Raw genomic sequence first — 18,595 nt, forward strand, 5'->3', positions numbered from 1 at the left:
AATTATGCCTTGGTAAAAAGAGAAGCATTTTTATGCAATATTGATTTATCTTTGAGTTGCTCTGGCACGATCATTGAAAATGATTGATTTGTTTTGTGTTACTTTCATGTCAAAACTGGACTGGAGTTTGAAAAAAGATTGCATATGTCTAATGTTCAACCAATAACAGCTTAAATCAAATCTGTCTGTCTGTGAATTGATGCAAAGCTGTGGAGTTTAAATGAACACTGCCTCCACCAGTCTTATAACCTCTGTGAGATGTAGAAATAGAATAAAGGAAACTCGCATCTGTTGAAAGGGGAAAAATGCTTAGGCTGTCTCCTTCCAGAATCAAGAATAATGGAAAAAGGGGGGGTCTGAGTAGGGGGCAGGTGCTGGTATTGGGAAGAGTGTGGGCAGTGTTTGGTGATCCTGGCTGGAGTGGAAAATGGAATGTGGGGCTCCTCAAAATGTGCTGGAATGTTTAGAGCAGTTGAGGATAATTGAGTGAATCTGGAACAAGAAAAGACAAACCGAGATCTCGCGGTGGAAAAAAGTGCTTCTGGGATGTCTGAACAAAACATTCCATCCATTCAGACAGCTTCACCAGGCCCAGAACCTTCCTTAGATGGCACTGTAGGGAATAGAAACCCCAGCCTGTTCACCATTCCTCCCATACTTGCCCTACACTTCACACAAGCAGAAAGACCCTTTTGATATTCTTTGCCCTTGAAGTTTGTGTGTGTTTTCTACTTGAAGCCTCCCAGTAGGAATGCTTTTAAACACAGAGTTCAAGATGGTGCTGTGCTCTTATCTTTTTTGTTTTGAAAGGAATTTCATTGAAAATGGCTGGAATAATGAAAATCAATGCTGCTGCAATAAGGTTAGGTTATGTTTTTTGTTTTTTTTTATCAACAGTCAAAGCATTATTTGCTTTATTCACTTCAGCTTGTGACTACATTAAGTTGATCAAACTGAACCTCCACCTTAAATTATGGAGTTTTCTAATGATACTGCCACCTGTGGCCAAAACACAGAACTGCAGCTTACACTCGTACCTAATAAGATATATTTTTTTACTTTTTCACCTTACCTTGAGTTGCCATCGGTGTCTGAGTAGAGCCGCTGTATGCCGGTTGCTTCTTAGTATGAACAAAATAAATCTATTTAATGCTTCCATTGTTTGCCATGTCAAGGTAAGGTTAGGTTAGCATATCAATGTTTTAGTCGTAAAGGGTCAAATAAAAAAGCTATTTTAAAGATATTCTTCATTAAAAATTTACAAAATGTCTCTTCAAGTCTTCTGCAATCTCTAGCATGTTTTCTTTAAAAGTTACATGGATGTTGCTTCTTATTTATTTCAAACCAATTCCTTGTATGAATCAAATTATTCTCACAGCATGATTCAGCCACCACCATGTTTCAAGCTGAGAATGGTGTGTATGGGATGATGTTTAGAGTTTCTGGTGTTATTCAAGTGTATTTTGGTGTGTTTTGCCCAGACAACATCATAGAGTACCCTTTTATCCATAACGGCTTTATTATTTGCATGAATGCCAAATAGATGTCCAAATAAGAGACATTATCATCTAAGTTCGGTATGTAAAAAGCTCCCAAGTTACCATGGGCCTCTTGTTGGCTTCTGTAATAACGCCCAGGTTTGTTTGCCATTATGTATTACTTATACCATCTTTATATGAGGGAGAAGGTTGCCAGATCTGACAGTTAACAGCTCATCAAACTTAATAATAAACAGCTCAACAAAGGTTGCCTTTCCACTCACACCATCACAGAAATATGGAAAAAGTTACCCAATAGAATTATAGATTGTAAATCCAACTTACTTTGCATTTAGAGTGAATTGAGCAAAACTTTTTTGCATTGTTTAAAACTGACCAATATAATTTTAGAGTGACTCTTCATAAGCTAAAGTCTGTCCCTGATTGATGATTCAAGTTAAATGAACTTGTAATATGCGTTCAGTGGCACATTTTACCGAAATGTGTGCGTTTTACTTTTCTAAAACACAATTTATGGAGCTGTTGTTGCTCCAACTTTATCTGTATAAAATCTGTTTATCTGAGTTTATTATAAATGCATGTTATTCCTATCTAGAGTGTATGTGTCATCTTTCTTCTCCTCTGTATATTGTCTGGATTCATATTTATTTTCCTTACTTTCCTAGGGGATGAAAACTAGTTATTAATTCCGGCATATTTACATTTATGCTTAAAGCTGATATGTTAATCATTTGCATTTCTCTAATCAAATAAAAAAAGAAGATAAATGAACATTGACAACTATTGACCAAACTTATTTATGAATGCTTTCTAGAAACCTCTAAATGTGAAATCAGCCCAAATTTTTGAAACACGGATGTTTCTAAACATTTCTAAATAAGTAATTCGGATAGAAACCAAATAAAAACCCACCTGGCAACATTGGTTATGATTATTTTGAATTTTTCTTTTAGATAAACACAGATTCAAATAATCATTTATAATTAGCTACTTTAAACTTCTCAACAACTTTACCTGTAACTTGTTTGATGTCTTCTTTAGTTTTGATGTTTGCTCTCTAATCCTTTTTGTTTGTGATAGAGGTAAGAAAATAAAAAATTCAAGAGATATAAATACTTGCAATATTGCAAAAAAACTTTGAATAGCATTCAGAATTAGTATTTCTGGAAGAGTTTTGGCTTATCATTCTTAATTTAAGTTGTAATAAAGACGCCAATAATAGCAATTAAGCCCAATATCATTATTATGTCTGGCAGATTTGGATTCAAATCTGTTTCCAATAAATCGAGACATTTGTTGCTGATAGGAAACCAGACAGACGTCTCCCAGAGGACAACAGAACAATGTAAAAGGGCAGACAGATTAAAAAAATATGTGGTTTAGGTTTGTTCCATATTTTAATAACAAAGAGCATTTTTTTTTTTTACAACTTTCTTAAGGAGCTTTAGAAATGTCTTTATTGGCATTACATCAATGAAATGACTGGGACTAGGATTCTGCATGTTTCCTTTAGGATTTTGGCCAAAAGTCCAAAAGCTTTGGGTTTTTTTCAGTCATGATCATTTAAGCTCTCTCCACCGATTCTCAATCAAAGCCAAATCAGTTCTTGGGTTGAGCTACTGCAAATTTTTAGATTAAGTGAGAAGAAGCATATTGATGTATTTACAAGATTGAGAATCCCATTGAAAATTTATGGAATGAATAATTTCTGCATAACTTTTTATTCACTTTACTGCTTATTTGGTCCATTTCAAATCCATAGAAAGCTTTTTGCCTAAACTTTAAATATGTATCAAGATTGTATATTTTCTTTTAGTAAATAATAATAAAATGCACAATTATTTTATAAACTGCATTCCACTATACATATATAAAAAAGCTTGCAGTCCTTTGATTCTTGGGCCTGCCATGCTGTCCTGAACCAGCGTGAAGCTGATGAATCCATCAGCGTTCTGCCTGTTTCTGTCACTTGTTGGACTGATTGCCCCTCAGGGCTGACAGCCTCGTCGCGCTGCACGTGATGATCGGCGCGCGTCACCGAAAACTGTCGCTCTCCCAGAGACTGGAGCTCGGCTCACTCACTGTGTGTTGCAGGCTGTTGTAAATAAAGAATAAAACCCTACAAACTTACAGAGAAAATAAGCAAGACAGGTAGCATTGCGTACACAGGGGTGTATTTTTTTCTTATTCACTCGCTGAATTGTCTCTTAGGGTGTTTTTTTCTTTTTTTTCTCCCCTAAGATTTGTGAGTGCTTAGGAGAAAAAGGGGGAAGCGAAAACATGGCTGGTTTGATGGCAGGTTTTGGTCACTACACCCATGCGATCGTCCGGGGAATCCCTGCGTCCCTGGCCAAAGAGGCGCTCAGGAGCAGCCAGGCGGAGGTGGACCTGACTAAGGCGCGGACGGAACACGAGGCGTATGTGGAGGTGCTGCGGGAGAGGCTCGGGCTGGAGGTGGTGGAGCTGCCCGCGGACGAGTCGCTCCCGGACTGCGTGTTCGTGGAGGACGCGGCTGTGGTGTGCGGCGAGACGGCGCTCATCACCAGACCTGGGGCGGAGAGCAGGAGGAGAGAGGTAAGGGATGCATCAGTGTCAATCAACACGCCCAAAATAAAACCATTATATATAGAAAAGTTTGATGAAGGCTTGAAGGGAAATGGTTCCTCCCTCTTCCCATCATGGTTTCCAGGGATGCAATCAGTTGGTAACAGGGATACAGCACACATAGGTACATAAAGTACCTGTGTGTGCTTTGCATCAAAACTTCACAATGTGCAAAAATGCACAGGATGACAACAGTTCAGCTTATAAATATAGAACTTACCTGCAGTGTGTTGATCACTGTTATATTCACATATGCATCAAGTGTCAATAAGTTTTTATTATTTTTTTTCCATTTCATTTGTAACTTCTGAGATTTTTCTTGTGATCGACATTTAATAAGGATGTTTTAAGGCTTCATGACAGATGTTGCCTTATAACTTACAATATTTGCTGGAGCACCTTCAGATATACATTGGGAAAATCAAAGCACCTTCCTGGATATGACAGAATTTTACATTATCAGGAAAACAAACAATTTATTGTGCAACTGTAGTGATTGAAGCTGCATTGTGGTGTTGCTATTCATGTGTGAGAATATGACTGCAAGGGAAACGGTTGGACAGATTCTGTGAAAGCCCCCCTGTCATTCCACATCAGTCACTTTACTGGGGATAATGGTCCCTCAGCCTCACTGACGACAGAGATATTGATCACAAAGCTTAGTGCTCATCCCCTCAACATTTCAAATATGACGCAGGTGTTACCAGTTAGGTTTGCACTGTATGAGTGCCCACCAGCTGCACTTCCATAAGGATATTCTGTGCATGCTTTTTGTACATGAATATCACTGCAATGGTTATGTTCTTTACCCTTATTGCATAATAGGCCAAAATACAAAATCATTGCATTCGGCATATCTATTTATGTGCAAGTGGTCTTTAGAAAGAAGATTTGAAGCAAAGTTATCTATTTAATGTGCTAGCAATTATATTTTTGTATTAAAGTAAATTTAAATACTCTTAAATCCAAATAAATACAAATTAAATATTTCAGAACTAAAAATAGCTGCAAGTTTGCCTCATAAGCATTAAACTAGATGCTTATTAAAACTGTAAAATAAAGTAATTTATTTGTTTATTTTTTAAAAACTCTGACACTTATTCTGTTGTTTTTATACAATTTTTAAGCTCCACATCTGTGCGACCACTTTTGCTATAATCCTTTTCTGCTGTAACACCACAAAATCCCTAGTGTAGAACAATAAAGGGATTTTCTATTCTATTCTATTCTATTCTATTCTATTCTATTCTATTCTATTCTATTCTATTCTATTCTATTCTATTCTATTCTTCTGTTCTTGGCCTTGATTATAAGTCATTGGTTTTCATTTCAACTGTTTACAAGTGTTTTCAACCCCAGTGTAGTTCAGTACTTGTCTCCAATTTGTTGCAGCTATTTCCCCAGATAGACATGTAGCGCAGTGTTGAGAACTGTCTGTTCTTGTTCTTTACATAACATTAGGTCACAACTATGATTGAACCCCTGCAGGCATTAATGCTGTACTGCTTGGGATCGGTTGCTAGGTTAATGAAAAACAGAGTATTTATTGATCAATGTCATCGAATGGGAAGGCTTTTTGTGATTTAAGAGAAATTATTAACTTTGTCCAGATCCTGCAAACTGTCTGTGAGGAGAAAAATGGTTAACTCCTTGCTTTGATCTCATAGAGAGCAGATGTTGCTTTGTGAGAGGAATTATGCAGGAAACATGATGTGTGCTTGTCTAAGTTGGAAAACAAAATGCATTTTGACTCGCTGTTGATTTGATTTTTTTTTACATCTCCAAGCTTAATTTTATCTGATTATCATGTAATAATATAGCAAAGTCATTTCAAGGTAAAATTAATGAGTCACCTATTTCAATAAGATACTTCCCGTCCTCCTCTCTGTTCATGGAAGTGTAAAATCACCACTTCCATAATGAGGCCTATGCATTATAGATTTTTAATTTGTACCGTTAAATTAGATATGAATGTTCTCGGGCATTGATGCCACTATCATCTTAAATGCATGTTTATATTACATTTTCCCGGATTTATTTTTTTGTGTGCCTTTCATGGTTGATATTATTTCCCTAATTTTAATCTTTAATCCTTGTCAAGAAGTCTGGAAAATAATAGAAGACCTTCTTTGCCCTCCATATTTAACAAGTCCATATCCACATTTAGAAAACGCTTTGAGCTGGAGTTTGATATGCCTGTGATTTATGCCAGGCTAAGGTGTAATGAGAGATTGAAATTAACCTGAGGCTGATACTGCAGGCTGCAGAACTGAGCTCCTTTATAGCCAGTACACTTCTTACAAATAAACCACTGTGGCTGCTTATAATAAGAATCTATTCATTTTAGTATTTAAGAAAATCTCTGTGGTTCTCCCTTAAAGTATTTGGTTGTACATGTGGACTACAACATTGCTATCGCTTAATATTGTGGTTCCAAAATGCACATTTTGTTTATTTAGTTTTTTGTTAGTATTCTAAGCAGCTTGCCATAGTGGCCGTATGGCAAATTTGTTTTGTAAAAAAAAAAAAAGGCGCCTAACTATTTAGTCACAAAATGCCAACAGTCTTGCTGATATATGAGAATCAGGCACATATATTTAATTGGAAAATAATTATTAATTAAATGTTGTGAATTGTTTTGGGAATTATTCAAATAAGTTGTTTTACAGACTGCAAAAAGAAGTTTTTCTCTACTTTTTTTCTTAAAATAAGTGCATGTTTATAAATTGAACTAAGTAAGATACTTTGCTAGTGGACTAAGAAAATTCACATCCAAATTAACTAAAAGCAATTGCATTGTCTTACTTCAAGTGCACAATATATAATTATCTTATTTTAAGAGTAAAGATACTTATTCCACTGGCAGATCATTTTATTTATCTACTCAAATTAAGGGTTAATACGCTTATTTTAAGAAATGTGTACTTATTTCTAAATGTCATCTTCATAGCTGTTTGGAGCAAACATTTTCTGTAGCAGTCTGTCTTACAGGAAAACTTGAGAATCGCTAAGGTCACTTAATGTATGACAGTCTAATAAAGACATTTATCACTGTTGTCCCTAATGCTCTTTATTTTATAAATATTTTTTTTTGTGAAAGGATCTCCTGAGGTTCTAGAGGACTTCTAGAGACTTCTTCTTTAGGAGCCTGAGCTTCTTAAAGTCGATTATAGTACTGATGCTGCTGCACTAACAGATAATGGCAGAGGAGATAGCGCTTTCCACAACAGAATTCTAAAAAAAAATACAGCATCTTGCTGTAAACACTGGTGTACTTAAGCCTTATATCCTTTAGTATGTGTTGCATGGAGAAAACGATTATAAATTCCAAGAAAATGTGAAGCTTTGCTGGATTTCTGCTGTGTGAGATTAACACTGTAAAAGCTTAATAGTAACTCTAATCATTGTACCATTGAGGATGCCATGGGGTATGCTTTTTATGTTTCAGCGGCATCACAACAAACTGATCCAACATTGATGTGAATCCAATGATGAAATAGTCAGGAGGTTTAGGTTGTTAATCAGCTAAATAAATGATTTTGAGCCTGAGAGGTAACAACATTGGATGAGGTAAAGGAAAGAGCATTGGGAAGTTAGGGCAAAGCAAAAGAAGACAATCAGACAAGACAGTCAGTGGTATTGAAACTGTTTTTTCCCTGAAAATTGTTGGCACTGAGATGTTGTCAGTGATCTTCAGCGCTCTAAAAATGTGGCCATAAATTTCCCTCTTCTAGGTTGCATCAATGAAGGAAATATCTGCTCTGCTGGTATTTCACCTGAAGGTGGTTGCATCTATCATTTCTCCCTTCCATTCTCTGATGAAGTCTAATTCAAGTTTGGGTGATTTAAAACCTCAGCTTTTTCAATACTGTCACAGCATGTAACTCAACATAATGTCCTTATCTGAACAATAAAAAGACAGTGTGTAATAAAGCAAAGAAAAAAAAAGAGGTATTTAATTGTAACAATCTTGGAAAAAAAACTTATCTTTAATGTTTTCTTCCATTTTTTGCATCACTTCTCTTCAAAAGGTTATCTTCTTTTTATGAACTTGCATTCTAACTGTATTTAGCCAATTTGACTTAGAAATGAGGGAAGACATTCAGGCTCCAGGGTTAAAACAAAACTCTGCCATAATCATTAAGGCAAAATATAAAAAGGCATAAATTGTAGGAAAAGAATGTTAGGTTGTAAGAGGATTAACTGAAAGTTTCCTTAGAAGTGACAGAGTGAATATGAGTGTTCTTACATAAAAGAACTGCAGAAATGTATTGGCCTAAGACAGCCTTATAAGGAATTTAGAAAATCTTCTTGTGTTAAGAGCTGTTCTCATGCATGAGCAAAAACCCATATAGCAGAGTTCAATTTGTAGTCCACCACAGTCAGTCAACTTGGTTTTTATGCGTGCTTCCATCGATTGCTGGTAAAGTTCAATGAGATACTGACTGGCATGTGCCCTTTAGGTTGATAAGACGCCAGATTTATCTTTGCCAGTGCCATCTCTGGGGATTTACTTTCTGGAAGCTAGAATAGAGAAACAGACGCAGGAGATAACCATGTTATCAGGAGGTAAACATGAAAAATAATACATATGCTTTTAATATATTGTTTCTTCAGGTTGGATCAGCTTGTTTCTTCAGCTTGATTTTTTTTTCTCTCATCCTTATTTGTCAACTACCTAAACATCAACTCCTGTTGTCTTTCGTTTTAATTGAAACAGAAAGAAGTTGGACTCCAACAAATAAATTTAATGTGTTAAAGTGTCAAACCACAGAACTCTGGGGTCCTCCTCTGGGACAGAATCAGCACCTTGGAGATGTTCTGTATGTCTGCTTCTAATAAAACGTTGATCCTAGTGGTTTAGTGACCTATGATATTATAATGATCGACTCTCAAATCGACTTTCATAACTGTAGCTTCCTGTTTGTGCAAAAGGTGGAAGAGCAATTTCATGCCCCAATGGTTTAAATGTAGCAATTCATCGCACAATCTGCTCAAACACAACTTTGTTGTCGCCTCTTCAGCCACAAGGACGTGAGCTGGTTTTCTACAGACTGCGACTCACAAACACGTTTCACTTCTAACATAGAAGACAGCTCTGGTTGGAGCAGTGAGTCTATGTTCTGAAAGGCTGCTAGTACCTGGTTTGAACCGCAGACTGCCACTTTTGGAACTGCCTCACCGTGGGGCTTTTGGCAGCCTTAAGAACGCACCAAAGGCAGCGTTCTGCGACACACATGGCCTCAGCAAATCGAAACCTAACTAAACCTTGGTACATTTTTATACTCGTAGCCCTCCATGGCTAATTTAAGACATTAACTCAAAATTCAAGCAATAGTGTGGATGTGAGCAGACTGACATTTCAATTAGTCTATTTGCAAAGGTTAAATCAGTTTTCAACAAAGTGTTGGCTACAACTATTTAGTTTTGGAAAGTTTTCCTTATTAATAATAAGCACATTCGCTTTAGTTATTTGTCTGTGATTCACAGTGAAACTACTTCACTTGTCTCTCTTTAGTTTCATGAGTGTGACACTTTATTTGTGCTCAATAACACTTAAGGAAGCTGTCAAATGTAGTCTAAAAAAAGCAAATATTTTTCTTATTTTTATTGTTTGATATTAAATAAATCCTAATGAAGTGAACAAGTAATGATTTTGTTTATATTTGACTTTACTTTTTGATTTTTAAATGGTAAAATAAGTTGCCTTAGTTTTTTAGAGACCAGAAGATTAAAAATGGCTTCCTTCATAAAAGAAAAATAAAAAAGGATAAAGAATCATCAGGTCTGAACTCTGGATGGAACTTTCTGGTACATAGACACAATATTTAGGTTAAGTATTTGTAGACTTAATATTTAAGTTCAGACCTCATTGTTTGTATTCATATGGGCCCCCTTTCCGGTCATGCCTCACGTAGCCACCCCCAAACCAGCACCAGACAGCAAAAAAAGAGGCTTTGTTTTGACTAGGTATCCAGCAGAGGCTGAATCCTCACTGCCTTCCAGCTCTTATATGACTTCCCTTCCGGAACCAACTTTGTTTCCTACAGGGAGACATGACATCCGCGTGTGATTTGAGGGGAGGAAGGTGAATCAGCTGCAACCCACCTGCAGCGAGTGGGTCGAGGTGAACCTGGCTTCCCCCCGACTGTCTGTCACATTCCTTCCAAAGTTAACCTACCCCTCCCGTTGCTCTTTTTCTGTCTCGCTGCTCCTCTGCCACTGCATCAGTAACATCTGTAACATTTCAGTCCTTTTGCCTCCATGATTCTCTTGAAATTTATATTTCCCGGCCTACACAATTTGAACAGATAGCAGTTATTTAATCAATTATGAAAAGATAATCAGTAACCATTTTCAACAAAAGAAATATATATATGTTTAGTAATTGATATTAATAGACTATTGCTCTACAAAAAATGAAATTATGTTGACTTATATTGTTGGAAAACAAAAATTATTAAACCAGACGGCCCTTATTTAATCTCCTTGACCTCTCATTCATATTGAATCAGTCTACTGTAACCAGGGCAGCAACTAACGATTATTTTGCAAATTGATTAATCTGTCTATTATTTTTCCGATGAATCGGTTACTAATCAGATAGTAAAAGGTTCTGTGAAGGAGACTTAACAAAATTAAACCAGGTGAAACTCAAACTTTTCCACTTGGGGAGCTCCGGATAGAGCATATTGACAGACAAAATTATTATTATTTTTTAATCTTAAATGCAAAATGTTTTATATTTTTTACAATCTTGATATAATTACTGCTCTAAATGGGTCCCTCTGTCAGCTAAAGGCATGTATTAGAGTCTCTATACGCCAGTTAACAATTAATCGATTGCTAAATTAGTTGATGATTATTTCAATAATCTATTAATAATGATTAATTCAATGAATTGTTTCAGCCCTAAATGTAACCTCCACCTGCAGTAGAGTGCAGAACACTGTGAGATACTGTAGCTGCTGGAGACTTCTGAACAGGAACTCTCTGCAGCCTCACAGGATGACCCGGTCACACTCAGCCGTCACTGTGGGTGTGTGAATGTCTGGCTCCGTATTCGAATCAGAGGAGTGGAAGACGCAGGAAGTGAGCCAGGCGAGGAGGTGTAGAGAAAAATCTTGCTAAAGTCAGTCTGAGTTTTTTAGAAGCGGAGACAAAAGCTCTTTTACTACTTGAAGCTCTAAGGCAGAAAAATTGACATTTAATCTTTTTTTACTTTGCTTTGTGGCTTTAGTCCACTGTACCGCTATCAGCTTTTGTAGAAGAGAGTGGGAGACATTTTTAGAAATTGTCACTGTTTTCAGAAAAATATATGAATAAGACATGGGTAATTTTATGGTTTTATGTTTGTTTTTTGTAACACTCAGGTTTTTCTAAAAAAATGATAAATGATTTACTGGCTGGCTGTTAATGTTTTACTTCTGAAACAGTTTTTTATTGTCTTATACAAATACTGAAATGAAACACAGAGCTTTGCTGTTTAGTGAAGTCTAAAAGCAGAAACAATGTCCTTTAATTCCCGCAGCTTTCATTGTTTTATTTCTTTTATTAAATTATTATTTTATCAAATCTATAAAGCAGGTATGTGTGATAGGAAATCAGTTTGAATATTCAAAAAATAAGTTATGCATTCTCCTAAGAAATGTAGTCATAGGTTTATTGACATTCTAAGTCTGAATTTTCTCAATATCCATGGAGATATTGTGGTGAAATTTAATTGCTGCTTGAGTCAAACATTAAACAAAAATGATGACCAGACCTTGAGTTTTTATCTGATTGTGTCTTTCCAGTCAGAAACTGAAAATACCAACATTTTTCAATAAACTAACACATCATGCCTAGGTGCTAACATGCTGACCACAGCTTTTTTACTTGTTACTAGTTGTTACTGATTGAAAAAGACTCTGTGTTAAATATTTACCATGGAAGAATACTAAGAGATACAAGACGGAAGTTGTTTATGGTGTTCTCAAGTTACAGGAAAGTGAGAAAGAGTGGGTCTTTCAGTAGATAATAGGAAGGCTAAACAGGTTAGAACACGGTTATCATTTTGAGCTTTCTGATGCTGTGTGAAATGCATTTCTTTTAACCAGCTGCCTTCTCAACCCAGGGTGTTTCTATTCTTTTTATTTATTTTTAAATGGATTGTTGTTGGGTTTTTTTTCAACTTGCTCCTTATGGAGCTGACCGTGATTTGGATGAGTCTTTTATTCTCTTTTATTGTGGCATTTGTGTTTAGAGTAGGGTTGTCACGATACTAAACTTTTCAACTCGATACCGATAATAAGGAAAATATTCGATACTCGATACCATTTTCGATACCACAAGGATAAAAACAAAGACTCCAAAAGTCTAAAGAAATATTTTCATTAATAAATAAAATACAATAAATAAACACAATAAAGGTTGTATGCTGTGCATAATATTAAGCAAGCTTGATAAAAAACTTATAAAATTCAAATTAAGTGTTCCTTCCTTGGCTATGCTTTGCACACATAACAATGACACTAGCCAAACCGGTTAAGAAACAAAAATAATTCTCAGCAGCTGCACCTCTTACAAAAAAAAAGTCTGAAACTGAAAAGAGCACAGAATTATTCAATCACACAGTGTTCAGAAAGTGCATTGTCCTCTATTCTGCACTTTAGATGAATGACTGATTAGGTGCCACTGGTGACGGCACTGTATCGATACTTTTAAAAACGAGTATTGTATCCGGATACAACATTTCAGTATCGATACTTTTTTGAGTTTCGATACTTTTGACAACCCTAGTTTAGAGACTATGTTGGTTGCAATGATTTCCTTGTTTACACCTGAAACAGAAAGAGCAACTATATATTACCCGCAAGCTGTACAGAAAGAACTGCAGAACATCACCTGGGAAATGTAAGGTAGCCACCAAATGTTGGATAAATTGGCGGGAATAACCTGGCTATAGAAAAGCTATAGTCAGGAGAAAAAGCAAGGAGAGCAGCTTGGTTGTGTTACTGAGACTTGGCTGACCTGTCTACCTCCAGATATTCACGTTACTCCAGGCCAACAGAACCAAGCAGAGCTGTAAGACAACTGGGACTGGATATGGTTGTGTTTGTGAATAGAAGAGGATGCAACTCTGGCCGTCTAACTATCAAAGAAATATTTTGGGTGAATGATCTGCTAGCTGTTGGCATAAGATCATATTACATAACTGAATGAAAACAGGTTAGAGAATAAGTAAACAAGTAGGTATCCTATCACCGCTCTGCCTAACAAAGGGGAAAAAACTGTATATTGATCCAACATGATTATCAATGTACCTCCGAGAGTCACCCTCCACTTTATCAAGGATTAAACCAAGTGTTCAGTACAAGCCCTTAAGCAGTGTAAAGTACCATTTCCTAAGTTATGCAGAATGGTAATAAGGAGCAAAGCTATACATTTACAATTAAGAGCCTGAAGGGCCGCATTGAAAGAGGCTGTGTAAAAATATTGCTAAAAGTGTTTTGACTTTGCTCCATATTTTTGCCCCTACCCCCTGGCAAGTTGAAGCCACATAGACAGTGAAGTAATTGATACAATAATGAGAACTGATATTATTCAGTTACATTAATGATACAGATGTTTCTTAAGTCTTCCCCAAACAATTTTTCAGATATCTTGAATTATACTGTTGTATCACGTCTCATTTCTCTAGTTTCTCTATTTCAATAGATATCAACATTGTTTATACTACTTTCCTGCTAAACCCCCCCAAAAAACAACTAGTAGTTACATTGTTTATCTATAGCAGTCTAATGGAGGTTTGGGAAGACCTGGGCTCTCCTATTTCAAATGAGCCCTGGATCTCCATACTTAGACGGACAAGCTCCACCTCTTTTGGAGCTAAACATGGTCTGATCTACTTTAAATTGTTACATAGAGCTTCTAACTCTAAGTTTTAATTATTCTGTATTTATCATGATGTCAATGCGTAGTTGTGTTAGGTGCAAATATGCTAAAGAAAGCATTCCTAATCAGCATGCTCTAGGCCTGCTAGTTGTTTCTGAACAAATATTGGAGAGGGATTTTTCAGACAGTCATGTAAACTTGATATATGTCTGAGCCCTGACCCTATGATTTCGCTGTTTGGTGTTGTAGATGGAGGGGGGAATCCAAACAGCATATTCTGTCTTATCTGTCTTCAGGCCATGCTAACTATTCTGCTCAGGTGGAGGGAAGCATCTCCACCTTTTCACACTCAGTGGATGGCTGATATCATGTCCTGTCTAAAATTGGAGGAAATCAGATTTTCACTTAACACAAAGAAGAGGAATTTATCATGATTTGGAGACCTTTCTTGAATCTCTTTAACACCACAGTTTACCTGTATGAATGCAGATTGTTGGCTTTACTCCATCAAGAATCATTCTTTCATTATTTATGGCAGTGATATAGGTTTGTTTTTATTGGAAAATTAATTAAAAAAAAGAAAAAGTTAAACATTACTATAATTATTTTGGATTAGTTTAAAAAGGGTTATTTTTTGAAAAATGTTTACTTTCATTATTCATTCGTTATGTTATCCTTAGGTCAGTTCTCAGTCTAGAGCCCTGCATATGCAGAATAAACCATGGAGCCCTCCCTCATTTGCCTGACATTACATGAGGATGGGCTTCTGTCTCATCTAGCAGAGCAGCTTCTGCCATATTGTTGATTTGTCATTATTATGTTGTTTTGGCTTATGGCAAACTGCAAGCAAGACTATGGCTTTTTGACACAATTGAAAGGCAAGTTTACCTTCATAGATAAAGTAATCTGAAGGAAAAAGAAATTGCCAAATAGAAAAGCTAGAAGATCAAAAGAACTCTCAAAGCATTTTATCAAGAAAAACTTTAACCGTTTGTAATCCTTATTCAAAGGAACAAATAGTTTTATCTCATCTGTGTTTTGATCTGGGGGATTCAAACAAGGTCATATTCAATTAGCAAGTCTGATTAAAGCCACAGGACCACTAGATGCCATAAAGACAAGAACTTAAAATCTTTTTTTAGAAAAACATTTCTTATAGGTCCTTTATCATATTTTTATAAGCCTCTCAAAGACAACTACATATAGGCAAAGTATGATGAAATAAGCACTTCAGCAACACATAGGTATCAGTTTCCTATAAAACATAGATGTTTTCTACCAACCCTGAACACTTCTGACGTCCAGAATGCCGCCGACTTTATGATGTTGCTTTATCACATCTCTTCTAAAGGCTGAAGATTGTCCAGGATTATACGAAGTAAAAACAAAAATGGATTTTCACAATTTAGACATTAACAAGCTTGCTGTCCTGTGTGTATTAGCTGCTAAAAGAACAACTTCTTCTCAACTTTGAAATGCAATTATTGCTTTTTTGTCTCATATCAACCCTTCCTGATCAGAAAAAGTGGATGTTTGTTTTTTTGTTTTTTATAGTGCCGGCACAGCGTAGTCAAGCTAGATGCTTTCTGTAGGTAGGCTTTTTATGTAAATATTCTCCGACTGCTTGTTTTCACGGGGCTGCTGTTCAGACAGCATAACTCATTAGGATTACTCAAAGATAAATGAATAAAGCAAAATACCACTTTATGATTTTAAGAATGAAATGTTCTGAAAACGTGGTTAAAAGCTCAGAAAAGTTGTTTTTGCCTAATATAAGCCCTTTCTGGAAGCACTGGTATAGTAATATGAAACGTATCCTGTGTGTTAATTACTGATTTCCAATGACGACAATTCTGGACGAGCTGCAACATTAAGACTGATGTTTTATAAGGACTTACAGTTATAATATTATAACCTTATAAAAAAAATATGAACCAGTTTTACTAATATTTTTTGTTTATTCTTCAGCTGAAAGTAGGCTGATTAGGTACAACGAGTAATATTAAACTATTTTGGATGCAATTAAATAGAGCTGTAAAACATTGGGACATAAATTTTATATCTAGCTTTGCTTTAAACTTCTCTAACCCCAAACTTCCTTTCAATCCTGAAATGTCCGGTTTCCTTTTTATTCTTAATAATTCCATTTTTTTTCTTTTGCTAATCTTTTCCTACAGACCTCTGGGCCCCTTTGCAGTACAACTGTAATTAAATTTAAAATTTAATTACATACACATTCACTGTAATGGTTCCTAGTTCAGCAAAATTGCTTTTTTAAGATATCAAAATAAAGCGGACTGAACATACATCATGCTACACTGTTCAATTACTTTAGACCCTGATAATTGCCAAAGTCTAAATAAATAGATAAATTAGACCTCTGCTGTGGCCCTGGGTTGCTAATATACAGCTGGATATGGCTCTTAAAATTGACTGGGCTTATATCCACACTGAAAGCAGTGAATGTAACAAAGGAGCTTATGCAATACAGTCCAAAATGACTTGCATGTGTCGTCCTATGCATTTCCTTTATACTCTGTACTTTAACTCCCTTTACCCTAGAGAGAGTTTATTCCAAATGCTTTTTTTTATTTTCAGTGGTATCCTCAGAGAACAAGCTAATGCAAAGCTCAGTCTTGTTTCCAAACTTGTTTTGGCAACGACTGTCAAATCTATGGAGCCTCAGGATCACTGCCCCCACAGTAACACTGTTTTCACATCTGCTCAACTTCCAGAACATACAGTATGTACCTTCAGAATGATTTTTCCGAGGGGAACAGTAAGCAATTTCTTTCTACTGCACACTCTAATTTATTTTTAATATCTATCAAACATTTCTATTTAGCTGCATCCTTCTTTTTCAATGCACCATGCATTTACATTAATTTAATATCGCAGACAGCTGGGAACTCATTTATACAGCAGTCAGTTGATCTTAATCTTTGGTATGACTTCAGCTTAAAGCCATGTGAAAGTCTTTATCTAGAAAACATTTCTTTGACAGAGAACTGATTTTTATCTCATAGAAAATTCAAAAGTTGATGTAAGACACTGTGATTTGGGACATAGTGATGAACTCTGTGAGCTAAATGAAAAAGAAGAGGTGCGACTTCTTATGTAAGCCTTTTTCCTTTTTTCCCCCTCTAATTTATGACACATTGCTCTTCATAATGACCCTACTGCTCTTTTACTTAGTTTTTTCTTTTCTAAACCATTTAATCTTAATAAAAAAAACTATCTATGACAACATTGTTGTAAATCCTCACTGATTATTCTTTAATAAAAATGATGAACTTCAGCTTTTCTTTTGCTTCAGAATCCCTCTACATGATTTATCATCTTCATTTTGTTCCTGAGCATATGCAGTGCCGGGTTTTTTTTTGCCCTGTGAAACTTGTAGTTAGAGCAAAATTAATAATATACCAAAAGCAAACTCATTGCAACCTTTCAGCCAAAGTAATGTGAAGATTTCATGTGTTTTACTCTTATCCTCTACGGAAAAATTAGATACATTTACTGCTTTGGTGAACAAATTGATGTAATTTGCATTAAAAATGTGCAACAATTAAGAGGATTGCTAGTGTTTTGAAAAAGTCTCACAGTTTTCTAAAGAAATGCATCAGATCGTACTTTATCTCCATAACCGGAAGGTAGGTTTATAGTTTCATTGCTGGAAATCATACCAATGCACAATGTGCATGTCGTCATTCCCACAAGCGTAACAAATGTAAATGCGTCATCAGTCTAGGGAGCTGAGGATGAGGTGTTTAGTTTCCACATAAGGTTGAGTCAGAAAGAAGAGGTATCTTTCGAATGGATGCTAAAATGTTCTCTGAGTGTCAGGAGGAGGCTGAAGGCCCCCAAGGAGAAAGAATTTTTCTTGTACTTCTTTCACCTACCTGTAAGTTGTGGATGTGTACAGTACTGAGTCATAAATCTTTGTGGGATGATATGGCAAGAATGATGGAAGATATCATTTTGAAAGAGGAGGAGACATATTGAAGTTCAAAACCAAGCGGTAAGGATTAAGATGATAGTGATTCAGCTTGCCTTTAACATAGTGCAGTTCCTGTTTTTTTTAATTTATTTTATTTTAGATGACTAAAAAGTTTTACTGAAGAATGAACTGCTGTTAGAATGGTTTGGGTTAATTTTAAGAAAAATATAGAGGGCATTATGCATATACAGGGTCTGTGGTTTTCTTGCACAGTCTAAAATACATTCGAAGATAAAGGATGATGAGCCAAAATCAACTTATATTTTGCTAATAAATTGTATATGGTGATATTTCATAGTGCTGCCTTCATGTCCAAGATATTATTTTGAAGTTTAACTCTCTAGTTGAGGCTATCCTAGTATGGTGTCTAAAACAGTCGGTTTTAGGGATGCACGATATAATCGGCCCCCTATCGGTATCGGCCTGTATCGGCCTTAAAACTGAATATCGGACATCGGCCACCCCACCGCTTTTTTAAAAATCTATTTGATATCAGCATATGGAAATATATTTGAGTATATTATTTTTCAAAGTGTCAGAAATGGATGACAAAACTGCTATTTTCGATGACTACTTATTTTTGTCCAGCTTTAACATCAGTATCGATATCGGTTATCGG

The 18,595-nt window shown here is 35.9% G+C and overlaps 1 protein-coding gene across 3 annotated transcripts in view; it reads left to right on the forward strand.

Annotated features, from left to right (window-relative positions):
* Positions 1–3,466: 3,466 nt before the first annotated feature.
* The window catches only part of ddah1 (dimethylarginine dimethylaminohydrolase 1), an 88,461-nt gene continuing 73,332 nt past the window's right edge, over positions 3,467–18,595 (forward strand). Inside the window, exons 1-2 of one of the 3 annotated variants that reach the window (XM_015391198.1) lie at positions 3,467–3,599; positions 3,741–4,073. In XM_015391198.1, the coding sequence (XP_015246684.1) occupies positions 3,780–4,073 (294 nt within the window). In that variant the 5' untranslated portion in view covers positions 3,467–3,599; positions 3,741–3,779. Of the gene's footprint in view, positions 4,074–18,595 lie in introns of all 3 variants that reach the window. The other 2 variants (XM_015391197.1, XM_015391196.1) reach the window with 2 other exon arrangements.

This window comes from Cyprinodon variegatus, unplaced genomic scaffold (assembly GCF_000732505.1).
Source record: "Cyprinodon variegatus isolate N-32 unplaced genomic scaffold, C_variegatus-1.0 Scaffold528, whole genome shotgun sequence".
NCBI lineage: Eukaryota > Metazoa > Chordata > Actinopteri > Cyprinodontiformes > Cyprinodontidae > Cyprinodon > Cyprinodon variegatus.